The sequence below is a fragment of the Myxine glutinosa genome, chromosome 14 (assembly GCF_964187855.1).
Source record: "Myxine glutinosa chromosome 14, kmMyxGlut1.1, whole genome shotgun sequence".
NCBI classification, from domain to species: Eukaryota; Metazoa; Chordata; class Myxini; order Myxiniformes; family Myxinidae; genus Myxine; species Myxine glutinosa.
The window spans coordinates 85,577,061-85,597,864 of NC_136274.1; the positions used below are offsets into that span (position 1 = coordinate 85,577,061).

At 62.1% G+C, this 20,804-nt stretch overlaps 1 protein-coding gene across 6 annotated transcripts in view; it reads left to right on the forward strand.

Moving 5' to 3' along the window:
* The first annotated feature begins 504 nt into the window (after positions 1-504).
* LOC137439984 (histone-lysine N-methyltransferase 2A) overlaps positions 505-20,804 on the forward strand; it is a 248,494-nt gene continuing 228,194 nt past the window's right edge. For 5 of the 6 annotated variants that reach the window (XR_013621442.1, XM_068136309.2, XM_068136310.2 and 2 more), the window contains exon 1: positions 505-748. Coding sequence is in view for 4 of the 6 variants with exons in the window: in XM_068136309.2 (XP_067992410.2) it covers positions 539-748 (210 nt within the window). In the remaining 2 variants the exon portion in view is untranslated. The remainder of the gene's footprint in view (positions 749-20,804) is intronic. The other variant, XM_078768499.1, reaches the window with a different exon arrangement.

Genomic DNA, 20,804 nt, shown 5'->3' on the forward strand with positions numbered 1-20,804 from the left:
TATGAGGAGATGGGCGACTCGATGAGGGGATGGGCAAATCGATGAGGAGAGGAGCGACTCGATGACGGGAGGAGCGACTGTATGAGTAGATGGGCGACCCGATGAGGGGCAGGACGACTCGATGAGGGGAGGTGCGACTCGATGAGGGGAGGGGCGACTGTATGAGGAGATGGGCGACTCGATGAGGGGATGGGCAAATCGATGAGGAGAGGAGCGACTCGATGACGGGAGGAGCGACTGTATGAGTAGATGGGCGACCCGATGAGGGGCAGGGCGACTCGATGATGGGAGAGGCGACTCGATGAGGGGAGAGGCGACTCGATGAGGGGAGAGGCGACTCGATGAGGGGAGGGGCGACTCGATGAGGAGGGGATGACTCGATGAGGGGAGGGGTGCCGTTTCCCTCACTCGCCAGCAGGTGGCCCCTCGGTTCCGCTTTCCTCACTCACCAGCAGGTGGCCCCTCGGCGGCGGCTCGGCCCCGGCATTCACTGCTGCACGGGTTTGGTCTTGGTGTGATGAGGGCCCGTTGTTGAGCGATGGCGCAGAGCGGAGCCCGCAGTCGTTTTCCCGGTCGTCCTGCGCGCCGCGCCGGTCGTTTCAGGACGTGCACGGCGGGACTCGCTCTCCGAGACACGAACCCGACGTTCTCGGGCAGAGACGTCGAGTTTGTGGCGAACGCGGTGGCGTGGGAGGCTGCGCGAGGCCTTGGCGCGTTTCGGGAAGCATTTGGATCCAGCGGGAGTGAGGTAAGAGAAAAGGATGCAGAGCGAGATTTGTGGAAATGTAAAATCGATCCGAAGGTAAAGGGTTGTTGGACATGGATGGAAGAGACGGCGTTTTTTTTTTTTTTTGAATGGATGAGGGTGATCAGATAAACAACGGTGGATTGTGTGGTGACTTTCCTTATGTTATGAGTTATGTCAGATGCACTGGTTCCATGGCCCCGACGTTCCCCAACATGCCCTGGGCCTCGTTGCCCCAGCATTCCCTGGGCCTCGTTACCCCAGCATTCCCTGGGCCTCGTTGCCGCAGCATTCCCTGGGCCTCGTTGCCGCAGCATTCCCTGGGCCTCGTCGCCCCAGCATTCCCTGGGCCTCGTTGCCCCAGCATTCCCTGGGCCTTGTTGCCCCAGCATTCCCTGAGCCTTGTTGCCCCAGCATTCCCTGAGCCTTGTTGCCCCAGCATTCCCTGAGCCTTGTTGCCCCAGCATTCCCTGAGCCTTGTTGCCCCAGCATTCCCTGAGCCTTGTTGCCCCAGCATTCCCTGAGCCTTGTTGCCCCAGCATTCCCTGGGCCTTGTTGCCCCAGCATTCCCTGAGCCTTGTTGCCCCAGCATTCCCTGGGCCTCGTTACCCCAGCATTCCCTGAGCCTCGTTGGCCCAGCAATCCCTGAGCCTTGTTGCCCCAGAATTCCCTGAGCCTTGTTGCCCCAGCATTCCCTGAGCCTTGTTGCCCCAACATTCCCTGAGCCTTGTTGCCCCAGCATTCCCTGAGCCTTGTTGGCCCAGCAATCCCTGAGCCTTGTTGCCCCAGCATTCCCTGAGCCTTGTTGCCCCAGCATTCCCTGAGCCTTGTTGCCCCAACATTCCCTGAGCCTTGTTGCCCCAACATTCCCTGAGCCTTGTTGCCCCAGCATTCCCTGGGCCTCGTTACCCAGCATTCCCTGGGCATCGTTGCCCCAGCATTCCCTGGGCATCGTTGCCCCAGCATTCCCTGAGCCTCGTTGCCCCAGCATTCCCTGAGCCTTGTTGCCCCAGCATTCCCTGGGCATTGTTACCCAGCATTCCCTGGGCCTCGTTGCCGCAGCATTCCCTGAGCCTCGTTGCCCCAGCATTCCCTGAGACTTGTTGCCCCAGCATTCCCTGAGCCTTTTTGCCTCAGCATTCCCTGCGCCTTGTTGCTCCAGCATTTCCTGAGCCTTGTTGCCCCAGCATTCCCTGAGACTTGTTGCCCCAGCATTCCCTGAGCCTTTTTGCCTCAGCATTCCCTGCGCCTTGTTGCCCCAGCATTCCCTGCGCCTTGTTGCCCCAGCATTCCCTGCACCTCGTTGCCCCAGCATTCCCTGCGCCTCGTTGCCCCAGCATTCCCTGGGCCTCCTTGCCCCAGCATTCCCTGAGGCTCGTTGCCCCAGCGTTCCCTGAGCCTTGTTGCCCCAGCATTCCCTGAGGCTCGTTGCCCCAGCGTTCCCTGAGCCTTGTTGCCCCAGCATTCCCTGAGCCTTGTTGCCCCAGCGTTCCCTGAGCCTTGTTGCCCCAGCGTTCCCTGAGCCTTGTTGCCCCAGCGTTCCCTGAGCCTTGTTACCCCAGCGTTCCCTGAGCCTTGTTGCCCCAGCGTTCCCTGAGCCTTGTTGCCCCAGCATTCCCTGGGCCTTGTTGCCCCAGCATTCCCTGGGCCTTGTTGCCCCAGCATTCCCTGGGCCTTGTTGCCCCAGCATTCCCTGGGCCTTGTTGCCCCAGCATTCCCTGGGCCTTGTTGCCCCAGCATTCCCTGGGCCTTGTTGCCCCAGCATTCCCTGGGCCTTGTTGCCCCAGCATTCCCTGAGCCTTGTTGTCCCAGCATTCCCTGGGCCTTGTTGCCCCAGCATTCCCTGAGCCTTGTTGCCCCAGCGTTCCCTGAGCCTTGTTGCCCCAGCATTCCCTGAGCCTTGTTGCCCCAGCATTCCCTGAGCCTTGTTGCCCCAGCATTCCCTGAGCCTTGTTGCCCCAGCATTCCCTGAGCCTTGTTGCCCCAGCATTCCCTGAGCCTTGTTGCCCCAGCATTCCCTGAGCCTTGTTGCCCCAGCGTTCCCTGCGCCTTTTTGCCCCAGCGTTCCCTGCGCCTTGTTGCCCCAGCGTTCCCTGCGCCTAGTTGCCCCAGCGTTCCCTGGGCCTCGTTGCCCCAGCATTCCCTGGGCCTCGTTGCCCCAGCATTCCCTGAGCCTCGTTGCCCCAGCATTCCCTGGGCCTTGTTGCCCCAGCATTCCCTGAGCCTCGTTGCCCCAGCATTCCCTGGGCCTCGTTACCCCAGCATTCCCTGAGCCTCGTTGGCCCAGCAATCCCTGAGCCTCGTTGCCCCAGCATTCCCTGAGCCTCGTTGCCCCAGCATTCCCTGAGCCTCGTTGCCCCAGCATTCCCTGAGCCTCGTTGCCCCAACATTCTCTGAGCCTCGTTGCCCCAGCATTCCCTGAGCCTTGTTGGCCCAGCAATCCCTGAGCCTTGTTGCCCCAGCATTCCCTGAGCCTTGTTGCCCCAACATTCCCTGAGCCTTGTTGCCCCAACACTGCCTGAGCCTCGTTGCCCCAGCATTCCCTGAGCCTCGTTGCCCCAGCATTCCCTGGGCCTCGTTACCCAGCATTCCCTGGGCCTCGTTGCCGCAGCATTCCCTGGGCCTCGTTGCCGCAGCATTCCCTGAGCCTCGTTGCCCCAGCATTCCCTGAGACTCGTTGCCCCAGCATTCCCTGAGCCTTTTTGCCTCAGCATTCCCTGCGCCTTGTTGCTCCAGCATTCCCTGCGCCTTGTTGCTCCAGCATTCCCTGCGCCTTGTTGCCCCAGCATTTCCTGAGCCTTGTTGCCCCAGCATTCCCTGAGACTTGTTGCCCCAGCATTCCCTGAGCCTTTTTGCCTCAGCATTCCCTGCGCCTTGTTGCCCCAGCATTCCCTGCGCCTCGTTGCCCCAGCATTCCCTGCGCCTCGTTGCCCCAGCATTCCCTGCGCCTCGTTGCCCCAGCATTCCCTGGGCCTCCTTGCCCCAGCATTCCCTGAGGCTCGTTGCCCCAGCGTTCCCTGAGCCTTTTTGCCCCAGCGTTCCCTGCGCCTTGTTGCCCCAGCGTTCCCTGCGCCTTGTTGCCCCAGCGTTCCCTGGGCCTCGTTGCCCCAGCATTCCCTGGGCCTCGTTGCCCCAGCATTCCCTGAGCCTCGTTGCCCCAGCATTCCCTGAGCCTCGTTGCCCCAGCATTCCCTGAGCCTTGTTGCCCCAGCATTCCCTGAGCCTTGTTGCCCCAGCATTCCCTGAGCCTTGTTGCCCCAGCATTCCCTGAGCCTTGTTGCCCCAGCATTCCCTGGGCCTTGTTGCCCCAGCATTCCCTGAGCCTTGTTGCCCCAGCATTCCCTGAGCCTTGTTGCCCCAGCATTCCCTGAGCCTTGTTGCCCCAGCATTCCCTGGGCCTTGTTGCCCCAGCATTCCCTGAGCCTTGTTGCCCCAGCATTCCCTGGGCCTCGTTACCCCAGCATTCCCTGAGCCTCGTTGGCCCAGCAATCCCTGAGCCTCGTTGCCCCAGCATTCCCTGAGCCTCGTTGCCCCAGCATTCCCTGAGCCTCGTTGCCCCAACATTCTCTGAGCCTCGTTGCCCCAGCATTCCCTGAGCCTTGTTGGCCCAGCAATCCCTGAGCCTTGTTGCCCCAGCATTCCCTGAGCCTTGTTGCCCCAACATTCCCTGAGCCTTGTTGCCCCAACATTGCCTGAGCCTTGTTGCCCCAGCATTCCCTGAGCCTCGTTGCCCCAGCATTCCCTGGGCCTCGTTACCCAGAATTCCCTGGGCCTCGTTGCCGCAGCATTCCCTGGGCCTCGTTGCCGCAGCATTCCCTGAGCCTCGTTGCCCCAGCATTCCCTGAGACTCGTTGCCCCAGCATTCCCTGAGCCTTTTTGCCTCAGCATTCCCTGCGCCTTGTTGCTCCAGCATTCCCTGCGCCTTGTTGCTCCAGCATTCCCTGCGCCTTGTTGCCCCAGCATTCCCTGGGCCTTGTTGCCCCAGCATTCCCTGGGCCTTGTTGCCCCAGCATTCCCTGGGCCTTGTTGCCCCAGCATTCCCTGGGCCTTGTTGCCCCAGCGTTCCCTGAGACTTGTTGCCCCAGCGTTCCCTGAGCCTTGTTGCCCCAGCATTCCCTGAGCCTTGTTGCCCCAGCGTTCCCTGAGCCTTGTTGCCCCAGCGTTCCCTGAGCCTTGTTACCCCAGCGTTCCCTGAGCCTTGTTGCCCCAGCGTTCCCTGAGCCTTGTTGCCCCAGCATTCCCTGGGCCTTGTTGCCCCAGCATTCCCTGGGCCTTGTTGCCCCAGCATTCCCTGGGCCTTGTTGCCCCAGCATTCCCTGGGCCTTGTTGCCCCAGCATTCCCTGGGCCTTGTTGCCCCCAGCATTCCCTGGGCCTTGTTGCCCCAGCATTCCCTGAGCCTTGTTGTCCCAGCATTCCCTGGGCCTTGTTGCCCCAGCATTCCCTGAGCCTTGTTGCCCCAGCATTCCCTGAGCCTTGTTGCCCCAGCATTCCCTGAGCCTTGTTGCCCCAGCATTCCCTGAGCCTTGTTGCCCCAGCATTCCCTGAGCCTTGTTGCCCCAGCATTCCCTGAGCCTTGTTGCCCCAGCATTCCCTGAGCCTTGTTGCCCCAGCGTTCCCTGAGCCTTGTTGCCCCAGCGTTCCCTGCGCCTTTTTGCCCCAGCGTTCCCTGCGCCTTGTTGCCCCAGCGTTCCCTGCGCCTAGTTGCCCCAGCGTTCCCTGGGCCTCGTTGCCCCAGCATTCCCTGGGCCTCGTTGCCCCAGCATTCCCTGAGCCTCGTTGCCCCAGCATTCCCTGGGCCTTGTTGCCCCAGCATTCCCTGAGCCTCGTTGCCCCAGCATTCCCTGGGCCTCGTTACCCCAGCATTCCCTGAGCCTCGTTGGCCCAGCAATCCCTGAGCCTCGTTGCCCCAGCATTCCCTGAGCCTCGTTGCCCCAGCATTCCCTGAGCCTCGTTGCCCCAGCATTCCCTGAGCCTCGTTGCCCCAACATTCTCTGAGCCTCGTTGCCCCAGCATTCCCTGAGCCTTGTTGGCCCAGCAATCCCTGAGCCTTGTTGCCCCAGCATTCCCTGAGCCTTGTTGCCCCAACATTCCCTGAGCCTTGTTGCCCCAACACTGCCTGAGCCTTGTTGCCCCAGCATTCCCTGAGCCTCGTTGCCCCAGCATTCCCTGGGCCTCGTTACCCAGCATTCCCTGGGCCTCGTTGCCGCAGCATTCCCTGGGCCTCGTTGCCGCAGCATTCCCTGAGCCTCGTTGCCCCAGCATTCCCTGAGACTCGTTGCCCCAGCATTCCCTGAGCCTTTTTGCCTCAGCATTCCCTGCGCCTTGTTGCTCCAGCATTCCCTGCGCCTTGTTGCTCCAGCATTCCCTGCGCCTTGTTGCCCCAGCATTTCCTGAGCCTTGTTGCCCCAGCATTCCCTGAGACTTGTTGCCCCAGCATTCCCTGAGCCTTTTTGCCTCAGCATTCCCTGCGCCTTGTTGCCCCAGCATTCCCTGCGCCTCGTTGCCCCAGCATTCCCTGCGCCTCGTTGCCCCAGCATTCCCTGCGCCTCGTTGCCCCAGCATTCCCTGGGCCTCCTTGCCCCAGCATTCCCTGAGGCTCGTTGCCCCAGCGTTCCCTGAGCCTTTTTGCCCCAGCGTTCCCTGCGCCTTGTTGCCCCAGCGTTCCCTGCGCCTTGTTGCCCCAGCGTTCCCTGGGCCTCGTTGCCCCAGCATTCCCTGGGCCTCGTTGCCCCAGCATTCCCTGAGCCTCGTTGCCCCAGCATTCCCTGAGCCTCGTTGCCCCAGCATTCCCTGAGCCTTGTTGCCCCAGCATTCCCTGAGCCTTGTTGCCCCAGCATTCCCTGAGCCTTGTTGCCCCAGCATTCCCTGGGCCTTGTTGCCCCAGCATTCCCTGAGCCTTGTTGCCCCAGCATTCCCTGAGCCTTGTTGCCCCAGCATTCCCTGAGCCTTGTTGCCCCAGCATTCCCTGGGCCTTGTTGCCCCAGCATTCCCTGAGCCTTGTTGCCCCAGCATTCCCTGGGCCTCGTTACCCCAGCATTCCCTGAGCCTCGTTGGCCCAGCAATCCCTGAGCCTCGTTGCCCCAGCATTCCCTGAGCCTCGTTGCCCCAGCATTCCCTGAGCCTCGTTGCCCCAACATTCTCTGAGCCTCGTTGCCCCAGCATTCCCTGAGCCTTGTTGGCCCAGCAATCCCTGAGCCTTGTTGCCCCAGCATTCCCTGAGCCTTGTTGCCCCAACATTCCCTGAGCCTTGTTGCCCCAACATTGCCTGAGCCTTGTTGCCCCAGCATTCCCTGAGCCTCGTTGCCCCAGCATTCCCTGGGCCTCGTTACCCAGAATTCCCTGGGCCTCGTTGCCGCAGCATTCCCTGGGCCTCGTTGCCGCAGCATTCCCTGAGCCTCGTTGCCCCAGCATTCCCTGAGACTCGTTGCCCCAGCATTCCCTGAGCCTTTTTGCCTCAGCATTCCCTGCGCCTTGTTGCTCCAGCATTCCCTGCGCCTTGTTGCTCCAGCATTCCCTGCGCCTTGTTGCCCCAGCATTTCCTGAGCCTTGTTGCCCCAGCATTCCCTGAGACTTGTTGCCCCAGCATTCCCTGAGCCTTTTTGCCTCAGCATTCCCTGCGCCTTGTTGCCCCAGCATTCCCTGCGCCTCGTTGCCCCAGCATTCCCTGCGCCTCGTTGCCCCAGCATTCCCTGCGCCTCGTTGCCCCAGCATTCCCTGGGCCTCCTTGCCCCAGCATTCCCTGAGGCTCGTTGCCCCAGCGTTCCCTGAGCCTTGTTGCCCCAGCATTCCCTGAGCCTTGTTGCCCCAGTGTTCCCTGAGCCTTGTTGCCCCAGCGTTCCCTGAGCCTTGTTACCCCAGCGTTCCCTGAGCCTTGTTGCCCCAGCGTTCCCTGAGCCTTTTTGCCCCAGCGTTCCCTGAGCCTTGTTGCCCCAGCATTCCCTGAGCCTTGTTGCCCCAGCATTCCCTGGGCCTTGTTGCCCCAGCATTCCCTGGGCCTTGTTCCCCCAGCATTCCCTGGGCCTTGTTGCCCCAGCATTCCCTGGGCCTTGTTGCCCCAGCATTCCCTGGGCCTTGTTGCCCCAGCATTCCCTGAGACTTGTTGCCCCAGCATTCCCTGGGCCTTGTTGCCCCAGCATTCCCTGGGCCTTGTTGCCCCAGCATTCCCTGGGCCTTGTTGCCCCAGCATTCCCTGAGACTTGTTGCCCCAGCGTTCCCTGGGCCTTGTTGCCCCAGCATTCCCTGGGCCTTGTTGCCCCAGCATTCCCTGGGCCTTGTTGCCCCAGCATTCCCTGGGCCTTGTTGCCCCAGCATTCCCTGAGCCTTGTTGTCCCAGCATTCCCTGGGCCTTGTTGCCCCAGCATTCCCTGAGCCTTGTTGCCCCAGCATTCCCTGAGCCTTGTTGCCCCAGCATTCCCTCAGCCTTGTTGCCCCAGCATTCCCTGAGCCTTGTTGCCCCAGCATTCCCTGAGCCTTGTTGCCCCAGCATTCCCTGAGCCTTGTTGCCCCAGCATTCCCTGAGACTTGATGCCCCAGCGTTCCCTGCGCCTTTTTGCCCCAGCGTTCCCTGCGCCTTGTTGCCCCAGCGTTCACTGCGCCTTGTTGCCCCAGCGTTCCCTGCGCCTTGTTGCCCCAGCGTTCCCTGGGCCTCGTTGCCCCAGCGTTCCCTGGGCCTCGTTGCCCCAGCATTCCCTGAGCCTCGTTGCCCCAGCATTCCCTGAGCCTCGTTGCCCCAGCATTCCCTGAGCCTCGTTGCCCCAGCATTCCCTGAGCCTTGTTGCCCCAGCATTCCCTGAGCCTTGTTGCCCCAGCATTCCCTGAGCCTTGTTGCCCCAGCATTCCCTGAGCCTTGTTGCCCCAGCATTCCCTGGGCCTTGTTGCCCCAGCATTCTCTGAGCCTTGTTGCCCCAGCATTCCCTGAGCCTTGTTGCCCCAGCATTCCCTGAGCCTTGTTGCCCCAGCATTCCCTGGGCCTTGTTGCCCCAGCATTCCCTGAGCCTTGTTGCCCCAGCATTCCCTGGGCCTCGTTACCCCAGCATTCCCTGAGCCTCGTTGGCCCAGCAATCCCTGAGCCTCGTTGCCCCAGCATTCCCTGAGCCTCGTTGCCCCAGCATTCCCTGAGCCTCGTTGCCCCAACATTCTCTGAGCCTCGTTGCCCCAGCATTCCCTGAGCCTTGTTGGCCCAGCAATCCCTGAGCCTTGTTGCCCCAGCATTCCCTGAGCCTTGTTGCCCCAACATTCCCTGAGCCTTGTTGCCCCAACATTGCCTGAGCCTTGTTGCCCCAGCATTCCCTGAGCCTCGTTGCCCCAGCATTCCCTGGGCCTCGTTACCCAGCATTCCCTGGGCCTCGTTGCCGCAGCATTCCCTGAGCCTCGTTGCCCCAGCATTCCCTGAGACTCGTTGCCCCAGCATTCCCTGAGCCTTTTTGCCTCAGCATTCCCTGCGCCTTGTTGCTCCAGCATTCCCTGCGCCTTGTTGCTCCAGCATTCCCTGCGCCTTGTTGCCCCAGCATTTCCTGAGCCTTGTTGCCCCAGCATTCCCTGAGACTTGTTGCCCCAGCATTCCCTGAGCCTTTTTGCCTCAGCATTCCCTGCGCCTTGTTGCCCCAGCATTCCCTGCGCCTCGTTGCCCCAGCATTCCCTGCGCCTCGTTGCCCCAGCATTCCCTGCGCCTCGTTGCCCCAGCATTCCCTGGGCCTCCTTGCCCCAGCGTTCCCTGAGGCTCGTTGCCCCAGCGTTCCCTGAGCCTTGTTGCCCCAGCATTCCCTGAGCCTTGTTGCCCCAGCGTTCCCTGAGCCTTGTTGCCCCAGTGTTCCCTGAGCCTTGTTGCCCCAGTGTTCCCTGAGCCTTGTTACCCCAGCGTTCCCTGAGCCTTGTTGCCCCAGCGTTCCCTGAGCCTTTTTGCCCCAGCGTTCCCTGAGCCTTGTTGCCCCAGCATTCCCTGAGCCTTGTTGCCCCAGCATTCCCTGGGCCTTGTTGCCCCAGCATTCCCTGGGCCTTGTTCCCCCAGCATTCCCTGGGCCTTGTTGCCCCAGCATTCCCTGGGCCTTGTTGCCCCAGCATTCCCTGAGACTTGTTGCCCCAGCATTCCCTGGGCCTTGTTGCCCCAGCATTCCCTGGGCCTTGTTGCCCCAGCATTCCCTGGGCCTTGTTGCCCCAGCATTCCCTGGGCCTTGTTGCCCCAGCATTCCCTGAGCCTTGTTGCCCCAGCGTTCCCTGAGCCTTGTTGCCCCAGCGTTCCCTGAGCCTTGTTGCCCCAGTGTTCCCTGGGCCTTGTTGCCCCAGCGTTCCCTGAGCCTTTTTGCCTCAGCATTCCCTGAGCCTTGTTGCCCCAGCATTCCCTGAGCCTTGTTGCCCCAGCGTTCCCTGAGCCTTGTTGCCCCAGCATTTCCTGAGCCTTGTTGCCCCAGCATTCCCTGAGACTTATTGCCCCAGCATTCCCTGAGCCTTTTTGCCTCAGCATTCCCTGCGCCTTGTTGCCCCAGCATTCCCTGCGCCTTGTTGCCCCAGCATTCCCTGCGCCTCGTTGCCCCAGCATTCCCTGCGCCTCGTTGCCCCAGCATTCCCTGAGCCTTGTTGGCCCAGCAATCCCTGAGCCTTGTTGCCCCAGCATTCCCTGAGCCTTGTTGCCCCAACATTCCCTGAGACTTATTGCCCCAGCATTCCCTGAGCCTTTTTGCCTCAGCATTCCCTGCGCCTTGTTGCCCCAGCATTCCCTGCGCCTCGTTGCCCCAGCATTCCCTGAGCCTCGTTGCCCCAACATTCTCTGAGCCTCGTTGCCCCAGCATTCCCTGAGCCTTGTTGGCCCAGCAATCCCTGAGCCTTGTTGCCCCAGCATTCCCTGAGCCTTGTTGCCCCAACATTCCCTGAGCCTTGTTGCCCCAACATTGCCTGAGCCTTGTTGCCCCAGCATTCCCTGAGCCTCGTTGCCCCAGCATTCCCTGGGCCTCGTTACCCAGAATTCCCTGGGCCTCGTTGCCGCAGCATTCCCTGGGCCTCGTTGCCGCAGCATTCCCTGAGCCTCGTTGCCCCAGCATTCCCTGAGACTCGTTGCCCCAGCATTCCCTGAGCCTTTTTGCCTCAGCATTCCCTGCGCCTTGTTGCTCCAGCATTCCCTGCGCCTTGTTGCTCCAGCATTCCCTGCGCCTTGTTGCCCCAGCATTCCCTGGGCCTTGTTGCCCCAGCATTCCCTGGGCCTTGTTGCCCCAGCATTCCCTGGGCCTTGTTGCCCCAGCATTCCCTGGGCCTTGTTGCCCCAGCGTTCCCTGAGACTTGTTGCCCCAGCGTTCCCTGAGCCTTGTTGCCCCAGCATTCCCTGAGCCTTGTTGCCCCAGCGTTCCCTGAGCCTTGTTGCCCCAGCGTTCCCTGAGCCTTGTTACCCCAGCGTTCCCTGAGCCTTGTTGCCCCAGCATTCCCTGGGCCTTGTTGCCCCAGCATTCCCTGGGCCTTGTTGCCCCAGCATTCCCTGGGCCTTGTTGCCCCAGCATTCCCTGGGCCTTGTTGCCCCAGCATTCCCTGGGCCTTGTTGCCCCAGCATTCCCTGGGCCTTGTTGCCCCAGCATTCCCTGAGCCTTGTTGTCCCAGCATTCCCTGGGCCTTGTTGCCCCAGCATTCCCTGAGCCTTGTTGCCCCAGCATTCCCTGAGCCTTGTTGCCCCAGCATTCCCTGAGCCTTGTTGCCCCAGCATTCCCTGAGCCTTGTTGCCCCAGCATTCCCTGAGCCTTGTTGCCCCAGCATTCCCTGAGCCTTGTTGCCCCAGCATTCCCTGAGCCTTGTTGCCCCAGCGTTCCCTGAGCCTTGTTGCCCCAGCGTTCCCTGCGCCTTTTTGCCCCAGCGTTCCCTGCGCCTTGTTGCCCCAGCGTTCCCTGCGCCTAGTTGCCCCAGCGTTCCCTGGGCCTCGTTGCCCCAGCATTCCCTGGGCCTCGTTGCCCCAGCATTCCCTGAGCCTCGTTGCCCCAGCATTCCCTGGGCCTTGTTGCCCCAGCATTCCCTGAGCCTCGTTGCCCCAGCATTCCCTGGGCCTCGTTACCCCAGCATTCCCTGAGCCTCGTTGGCCCAGCAATCCCTGAGCCTCGTTGCCCCAGCATTCCCTGAGCCTCGTTGCCCCAGCATTCCCTGAGCCTCGTTGCCCCAGCATTCCCTGAGCCTCGTTGCCCCAACATTCTCTGAGCCTCGTTGCCCCAGCATTCCCTGAGCCTTGTTGGCCCAGCAATCCCTGAGCCTTGTTGCCCCAGCATTCCCTGAGCCTTGTTGCCCCAACATTCCCTGAGCCTTGTTGCCCCAACACTGCCTGAGCCTTGTTGCCCCAGCATTCCCTGAGCCTCGTTGCCCCAGCATTCCCTGGGCCTCGTTACCCAGCATTCCCTGGGCCTCGTTGCCGCAGCATTCCCTGGGCCTCGTTGCCGCAGCATTCCCTGAGCCTCGTTGCCCCAGCATTCCCTGAGACTCGTTGCCCCAGCATTCCCTGAGCCTTTTTGCCTCAGCATTCCCTGCGCCTTGTTGCTCCAGCATTCCCTGCGCCTTGTTGCTCCAGCATTCCCTGCGCCTTGTTGCCCCAGCATTTCCTGAGCCTTGTTGCCCCAGCATTCCCTGAGACTTGTTGCCCCAGCATTCCCTGAGCCTTTTTGCCTCAGCATTCCCTGCGCCTTGTTGCCCCAGCATTCCCTGCGCCTCGTTGCCCCAGCATTCCCTGCGCCTCGTTGCCCCAGCATTCCCTGCGCCTCGTTGCCCCAGCATTCCCTGGGCCTCCTTGCCCCAGCATTCCCTGAGGCTCGTTGCCCCAGCGTTCCCTGAGCGTTTTTGCCCCAGCGTTCCCTGCGCCTTGTTGCCCCAGCGTTCCCTGCGCCTTGTTGCCCCAGCGTTCCCTGGGCCTCGTTGCCCCAGCATTCCCTGGGCCTCGTTGCCCCAGCATTCCCTGAGCCTCGTTGCCCCAGCATTCCCTGAGCCTCGTTGCCCCAGCATTCCCTGAGCCTTGTTGCCCCAGCATTCCCTGAGCCTTGTTGCCCCAGCATTCCCTGAGCCTTGTTGCCCCAGCATTCCCTGAGCCTTGTTGCCCCAGCATTCCCTGGGCCTTGTTGCCCCAGCATTCCCTGAGCCTTGTTGCCCCAGCATTCCCTGAGCCTTGTTGCCCCAGCATTCCCTGAGCCTTGTTGCCCCAGCATTCCCTGGGCCTTGTTGCCCCAGCATTCCCTGAGCCTTGTTGCCCCAGCATTCCCTGGGCCTCGTTACCCCAGCATTCCCTGAGCCTCGTTGGCCCAGCAATCCCTGAGCCTCGTTGCCCCAGCATTCCCTGAGCCTCGTTGCCCCAGCATTCCCTGAGCCTCGTTGCCCCAACATTCTCTGAGCCTCGTTGCCCCAGCATTCCCTGAGCCTTGTTGGCCCAGCAATCCCTGAGCCTTGTTGCCCCAGCATTCCCTGAGCCTTGTTGCCCCAACATTCCCTGAGCCTTGTTGCCCCAACATTGCCTGAGCCTTGTTGCCCCAGCATTCCCTGAGCCTCGTTGCCCTAGCATTCCCTGGGCCTCGTTACCCAGAATTCCCTGGGCCTCGTTGCCGCAGCATTCCCTGGGCCTCGTTGCCGCAGCATTCCCTGAGCCTCGTTGCCCCAGCATTCCCTGAGACTCGTTGCCCCAGCATTCCCTGAGCCTTTTTGCCTCAGCATTCCCTGCGCCTTGTTGCTCCAGCATTCCCTGCGCCTTGTTGCTCCAGCATTCCCTGCGCCTTGTTGCCCCAGCATTTCCTGAGCCTTGTTGCCCCAGCATTCCCTGAGACTTGTTGCCCCAGCATTCCCTGAGCCTTTTTGCCTCAGCATTCCCTGCGCCTTGTTGCCCCAGCATTCCCTGCGCCTCGTTGCCCCAGCATTCCCTGCGCCTCGTTGCCCCAGCATTCCCTGCGCCTCGTTGCCCCAGCATTCCCTGGGCCTCCTTGCCCCAGCATTCCCTGAGGCTCGTTGCCCCAGCGTTCCCTGAGCCTTGTTGCCCCAGCATTCCCTGAGCCTTGTTGCCCCAGTGTTCCCTGAGCCTTGTTGCCCCAGCGTTCCCTGAGCCTTGTTACCCCAGCGTTCCCTGAGCCTTGTTGCCCCAGCGTTCCCTGAGCCTTTTTGCCCCAGCGTTCCCTGAGCCTTGTTGCCCCAGCATTCCCTGAGCCTTGTTGCCCCAGCATTCCCTGGGCCTTGTTGCCCCAGCATTCCCTGGGCCTTGTTCCCCCAGCATTCCCTGGGCCTTGTTGCCCCAGCATTCCCTGGGCCTTGTTGCCCCAGCATTCCCTGGGCCTTGTTGCCCCAGCATTCCCTGAGACTTGTTGCCCCAGCATTCCCTGGGCCTTGTTGCCCCAGCATTCCCTGGGCCTTGTTGCCCCAGCATTCCCTGGGCCTTGTTGCCCCAGCATTCCCTGAGACTTGTTGCCCCAGCGTTCCCTGGGCCTTGTTGCCCCAGCATTCCCTGGGCCTTGTTGCCCCAGCATTCCCTGGGCCTTGTTGCCCCAGCATTCCCTGGGCCTTGTTGCCCCAGCATTCCCTGAGCCTTGTTGTCCCAGCATTCCCTGGGCCTTGTTGCCCCAGCATTCCCTGAGCCTTGTTGCCCCAGCATTCCCTGAGCCTTGTTGCCCCAGCATTCCCTCAGCCTTGTTGCCCCAGCATTCCCTGAGCCTTGTTGCCCCAGCATTCCCTGAGCCTTGTTGCCCCAGCATTCCCTGAGCCTTGTTGCCCCAGCATTCCCTGAGACTTGATGCCCCAGCGTTCCCTGCGCCTTTTTGCCCCAGCGTTCCCTGCGCCTTGTTGCCCCAGCGTTCACTGCGCCTTGTTGCCCCAGCGTTCCCTGCGCCTTGTTGCCCCAGCGTTCCCTGGGCCTCGTTGCCCCAGCGTTCCCTGGGCCTCGTTGCCCCAGCATTCCCTGAGCCTCGTTGCCCCAGCATTCCCTGAGCCTCGTTGCCCCAGCATTCCCTGAGCCTTGTTGCCCCAGCATTCCCTGAGCCTTGTTGCCCCAGCATTCCCTGAGCCTTGTTGCCCCAGCATTCCCTGAGCCTTGTTGCCCCAGCATTCCCTGAGCCTTGTTGCCCCAGCATTCCCTGGGCCTTGTTGCCCCAGCATTCTCTGAGCCTTGTTGCCCCAGCATTCCCTGAGCCTTGTTGCCCCAGCATTCCCTGAGCCTTGTTGCCCCAGCATTCCCTGGGCCTTGTTGCCCCAGCATTCCCTGAGCCTTGTTGCCCCAGCATTCCCTGGGCCTCGTTACCCCAGCATTCCCTGAGCCTCGTTGGCCCAGCAATCCCTGAGCCTCGTTGCCCCAGCATTCCCTGAGCCTCGTTGCCCCAGCATTCCCTGAGCCTCGTTGCCCCAACATTCTCTGAGCCTCGTTGCCCCAGCATTCCCTGAGCCTTGTTGGCCCAGCAATCCCTGAGCCTTGTTGCCCCAGCATTCCCTGAGCCTTGTTGCCCCAACATTCCCTGAGCCTTGTTGCCCCAACATTGCCTGAGCCTTGTTGCCCCAGCATTCCCTGAGCCTCGTTGCCCCAGCATTCCCTGGGCCTCGTTACCCAGCATTCCCTGGGCCTCGTTGCCGCAGCATTCCCTGAGCCTCGTTGCCCCAGCATTCCCTGAGACTCGTTGCCCCAGCATTCCCTGAGCCTTTTTGCCTCAGCATTCCCTGCGCCTTGTTGCTCCAGCATTCCCTGCGCCTTGTTGCTCCAGCATTCCCTGCGCCTTGTTGCCCCAGCATTTCCTGAGCCTTGTTGCCCCAGCATTCCCTGAGACTTGTTGCCCCAGCATTCCCTGAGCCTTTTTGCCTCAGCATTCCCTGCGCCTTGTTGCCCCAGCATTCCCTGCGCCTCGTTGCCCCAGCATTCCCTGCGCCTCGTTGCCCCAGCATTCCCTGCGCCTCGTTGCCCCAGCATTCCCTGGGCCTCCTTGCCCCAGCGTTCCCTGAGGCTCGTTGCCCCAGCGTTCCCTGAGCCTTGTTGCCCCAGCATTCCCTGAGCCTTGTTGCCCCAGCGTTCCCTGAGCCTTGTTGCCCCAGTGTTCCCTGAGCCTTGTTGCCCCAGTGTTCCCTGAGCCTTGTTACCCCAGCGTTCCCTGAGCCTTGTTGCCCCAGCGTTCCCTGAGCCTTTTTGCCCCAGCGTTCCCTGAGCCTTGTTGCCCCAGCATTCCCTGAGCCTTGTTGCCCCAGCATTCCCTGGGCCTTGTTGCCCCAGCATTCCCTGGGCCTTGTTCCCCCAGCATTCCCTGGGCCTTGTTGCCCCAGCATTCCCTGGGCCTTGTTGCCCCAGCATTCCCTGAGACTTGTTGCCCCAGCATTCCCTGGGCCTTGTTGCCCCAGCATTCCCTGGGCCTTGTTGCCCCAGCATTCCCTGGGCCTTGTTGCCCCAGCATTCCCTGGGCCTTGTTGCCCCAGCATTCCCTGAGCCTTGTTGCCCCAGCGTTCCCTGAGCCTTGTTGCCCCAGCGTTCCCTGAGCCTTGTTGCCCCAGTGTTCCCTGGGCCTTGTTGCCCCAGCGTTCCCTGAGCCTTTTTGCCTCAGCATTCCCTGAGCCTTGTTGCCCCAGCATTCCCTGAGCCTTGTTGCCCCAGCGTTCCCTGAGCCTTGTTGCCCCAGCATTTCCTGAGCCTTGTTGCCCCAGCATTCCCTGAGACTTATTGCCCCAGCATTCCCTGAGCCTTTTTGCCTCAGCATTCCCTGCGCCTTGTTGCCCCAGCATTCCCTGCGCCTTGTTGCCCCAGCATTCCCTGCGCCTCGTTGCCCCAGCATTCCCTGCGCCTCGTTGCCCCAGCATTCCCTGGGCCTCCTTGCCCCAGCATTCCCTGAGGCTCGTTGCCCCCAGCGTTCCCTGAGCCTTGTTGCCCCAGCATTCCCTGAGCCTTGTTGCCCCAGCATTCCCTGAGCCTTGTTGCCCCAGCGTTCCCTGAGCCTTGTTGCCCCAGCGTTCCCTGAGCCTTGTTGCCCCAGCGTTCCCTGAGCCTTGTTACCCCAGCGTTCCCTGAGCCTTGTTGCCCCAGCGTTCCCTGAGCCTTGTTGCCCCAGCGTTCCCTGAGCCTTGTTGCCCCAGCATTCCCTGGGCCTTGTTGCCCCAGCATTCCCTGGGCCTTGTTGTCCCAGCATTCCCTGGGCCTTGTTGCCCCAGCATTCCCTGGGCCTTGTTGCCCCAGCGTTCCCTGAGACTTGTTGCCCCAGCGTTCCCTGGGCCTTGTTGCCCCAGCATTCCCTGGGCCTTGTTGCCCCAGCATTCCCTGGGCCTTGTTGCCCCAGCATTCCCTGGGCCTTGTTGCCCCAGCATTCCCTGAGCCTTGTTGTCCCAGCATTCCCTGGGCCTTGTTGCCCCAGCATTCCCTGAGCCTTGTTGCCCCAGCATTCCCTGAGCCTTGTTGCCCCAGCATTCTCTGAGCCTTGTTGCCCCAGCATTCCCTGAGCCTTGTTGCCCCAGCATTCCCTGAGCCTTGTTGCCCCAGCATTCCCTGAGCCTTGTTGCCCCAGCATTCCCTGAGACTTGATGCCCCAGCGTTCCCTGCGCCTTTTTGCCCCAGCGTTCCCTGCGCCTTGTTGCCCCAGCATTCCCTGAGACTCGTTGCCCCAGCATTCCCTGAGCCTTTTTGCCTCAGCATTCCCTGCGCCTTGTTGCTCCAGCATTCCCTGCGCCTTGTTGCTCCAGCATTCCCTGCGCCTTGTTGCCCCAGCATTTCCTGAGCCTTGTTGCCCCAGCATTCCCTGAGACTTGTTGCCCCAGCATTCCCTGAGCCTTTTTGCCTCAGCATTCCCTGCGCCTTGTTGCCCCAGCATTCCCTGCGCCTCGTTGCCCCAGCATTCCCTGCGCCTCGTTGCCCCAGCATTCCCTGCGCCTCGTTGCCCCAGCATTCCCTGGGCCTCCTTGCCCCAGCATTCCCTGAGGCTCGTTGCCCCAGCGTTCCCTGAGCCTTGTTGCCCCAGCATTCCCTGAGCCTTGTTGCCCCAGTGTTCCCTGAGCCTTGTTGCCCCAGTGTTCCCTGAGCCTTGTTACCCCAGCGTTCCCTGAGCCTTGTTGCCCCAGCGTTCCCTGAGCCTTTTTGCCCCAGCGTTCCCTGAGCCTTGTTGCCCCAGCATTCCCTGAGCCTTGTTGCCCCAGCATTCCCTGGGCCTTGTTGCCCCAGCATTCCCTGGGCCTTGTTCCCCCAGCATTCCCTGGGCCTTGTTGCCCCAGCATTCCCTGGGCCTTGTTGCCCCAGCATTCCCTGGGCCTTGTTGCCCCAGCATTCCCTGAGACTTGTTGCCCCAGCATTCCCTGGGCCTTGTTGCCCCAGCATTCCCTGGGCCTTGTTGCCCCAGCATTCCCTGGGCCTTGTTGCCCCAGCATTCCCTGAGACTTGTTGCCCCAGCGTTCCCTGGGCCTTGTTGCCCCAGCATTCCCTGGGCCTTGTTGCCCCAGCATTCCCTGGGCCTTGTTGCCCCAGCATTCCCTGGGCCTTGTTGCCCCAGCATTCCCTGAGCCTTGTTGTCCCAGCATTCCCTGGGCCTTGTTGCCCCAGCATTCCCTGAGCCTTGTTGCCCCAGCATTCCCTGAGCCTTGTTGCCCCAGCATTCCCTCAGCCTTGTTGCCCCAGCATTCCCTGAGCCTTGTTGCCCCAGCATTCCCTGAGCCTTGTTGCCCCAGCATTCCCTGAGCCTTGTTGCCCCAGCATTCCCTGAGACTTGATGCCCCAGCGTTCCCTGCGCCTTTTTGCCCCAGCGTTCCCTGCGCCTTGTTGCCCCAGCGTTCCCTGCGCCTCGTTGCCCCAGCGTTCCCTGCGCCTCGTTGCCCCAGCGTTCCCTGGGCCTCGTTGCCCCAGCGTTCCCTGGGCCTCGTTGCCCCAGCATTCCCTGAGCCTCGTTGCCCCAGCATTCCCTGAGCCTCGTTGCCCCAGCATTCCCTGAGCCTTGTTGCCCCAGCATTCCCTGAGCCTTGTTGCCCCAGCATTCCCTGAGCCTTGTTGCCCCAGCATTCCCTGAGCCTTGTTGCCCCAGCATTCCCTGAGCCTTGTTGCCCCAGCATTCCCTGAGCCTTGTTGCCCCAGCATTCCCTGGGCCTTGTTGCCCCAGCATTCCCTGAGCCTCGTTGCCCCAGCATTCCCTGGGCCTCGTTACCCCAGCATTCCCTGAGCCTCGTTGGCCCAGCAATCCCTGAGCCTCGTTGCCCCAGCATTCCCTGAGCCTCGTTGCCCCAGCATTCCCTGAGCCTCGTTGCCCCAACATTCTCTGAGCCTCGTTGCCCCAGCATTCCCTGAGCCTTGTTGGCCCAGCAATCCCTGAGCCTTGTTGCCCCAGCATTCCCTGAGCCTTGTTGCCCCAGCATTCCCTGGGCCTTGTTCCCCCAGCATTCCCTGGGCCTTGTTGCCCCAGCATTCCCTGGGCCTTGTTGCCCCAGCATTCCCTGGGCCTTGTTGCCCCAGCATTCCCTGAGACTTGTTGCCCCAGCATTCCCTGGGCCTTGTTGCCCCAGCATTCCCTGGGCCTTGTTGCCCCAGCATTCCCTGGGCCTTGTTGCCCCAGCATTCCCTGAGACTTGTTGCCCCAGCGTTCCCTGCGCCTTTTTGCCCCAGCGTTCCCTGAGCCTTGTTGCCCCAGCATTCCCTGAGCCTTGTTGCCCCAGCATTCCCTGGGCCTTGTTGCCCCAGCATTCCCTGGGCCTTGTTCCCCCAGCATTCCCTGGGCCTTGTTGCCCCAGCATTCCCTGGGCCTTGTTGCCCCAGCATTCCCTGGGCCTTGTTGCCCCAGCATTCCCTGAGACTTGTTGCCCCAGCATTCCCTGGGCCTTGTTGCCCCAGCATTCCCTGGGCCTTGTTGCCCCAGCATTCCCTGGGCCTTGTTGCCCCAGCATTCCCTGAGACTTGTTGCCCCAGCGTTCCCTGGGCCTTGTTGCCCCAGCATTCCCTGGGCCTTGTTGCCCCAGCATTCCCTGGGCCTTGTTGCCCCAGCATTCCCTGGGCCTTGTTGCCCCAGCATTCCCTGAGCCTTGTTGTCCCAGCATTCCCTGGGCCTTGTTGCCCCAGCATTCCCTGAGCCTTGTTGCCCCAGCATTCCCTGAGCCTTGTTGCCCCAGCATTCCCTCAGCCTTGTTGCCCCAGCATTCCCTGAGCCTTGTTGCCCCAGCATTCCCTGAGCCTTGTTGCCCCAGCATTCCCTGAGCCTTGTTGCCCCAGCATTCCCTGAGACTTGATGCCCCAGCGTTCCCTGCGCCTTTTTGCCCCAGCGTTCCCTGCGCCTTGTTGCCCCAGCGTTCCCTGCGCCTTGTTGCCCCAGCGTTCCCTGCGCCTTGTTGCCCCAGCGTTCCCTGCGCCTTGTTGCCCCAGCGTTCCCTGGGCCTCGTTGCCCCAGCGTTCCCTGGGCCTCGTTGCCCCAGCATTCCCTGAGCCTCGTTGCCCCAGCATTCCCTGAGCCTCGTTGCCCCAGCATTCCCTGAGCCTTGTTGCCCCAGCATTCCCTGAGCCTTGTTGCCCCAGCATTCCCTGAGCCTTGTTGCCCCAGCATTCCCTGAGCCTTGTTGCCCCAGCATTCCCTGAGCCTTGTTGCCCCAGCATTCCCTGGGCCTTGTTGCCCCAGCATTCCCTGAGCCTTGTTGCCCCAGCATTCCCTGAGCCTTGTTGCCCCAGCATTCCCTGAGCCTTGTTGCCCCAGCATTCCCTGGGCCTTGTTGCCCCAGCATTCCCTGAGCCTTGTTGCCCCAGCATTCCCTGGGCCTCGTTACCCCAGCATTCCCTGAGCCTCGTTGGCCCAGCAATCCCTGAGCCTCGTTGCCCCAGCATTCCCTGAGCCTCGTTGCCCCAGCATTCCCTGAGCCTCGTTGCCCCAACATTCTCTGAGCCTCGTTGCCCCAGCATTCCCTGAGCCTCGTTGGCCCAGCAATCCCTGAGCCTTGTTGCCCCAGCATTCCCTGAGCCTTGTTGCCCCAACATTCCCTGAGCCTTGTTGCCCCAACATTGCCTGAGCCTTGTTGCCCCAGCATTCCCTGAGCCTCGTTGCCCCAGCATTCCCTGGGCCTCGTTACCCAGCATTCCCTGGGCCTCGTTGCCGCAGCATTCCCTGAGCCTCGTTGCCCCAGCATTCCCTGAGACTCGTTGCCCCAGCATTC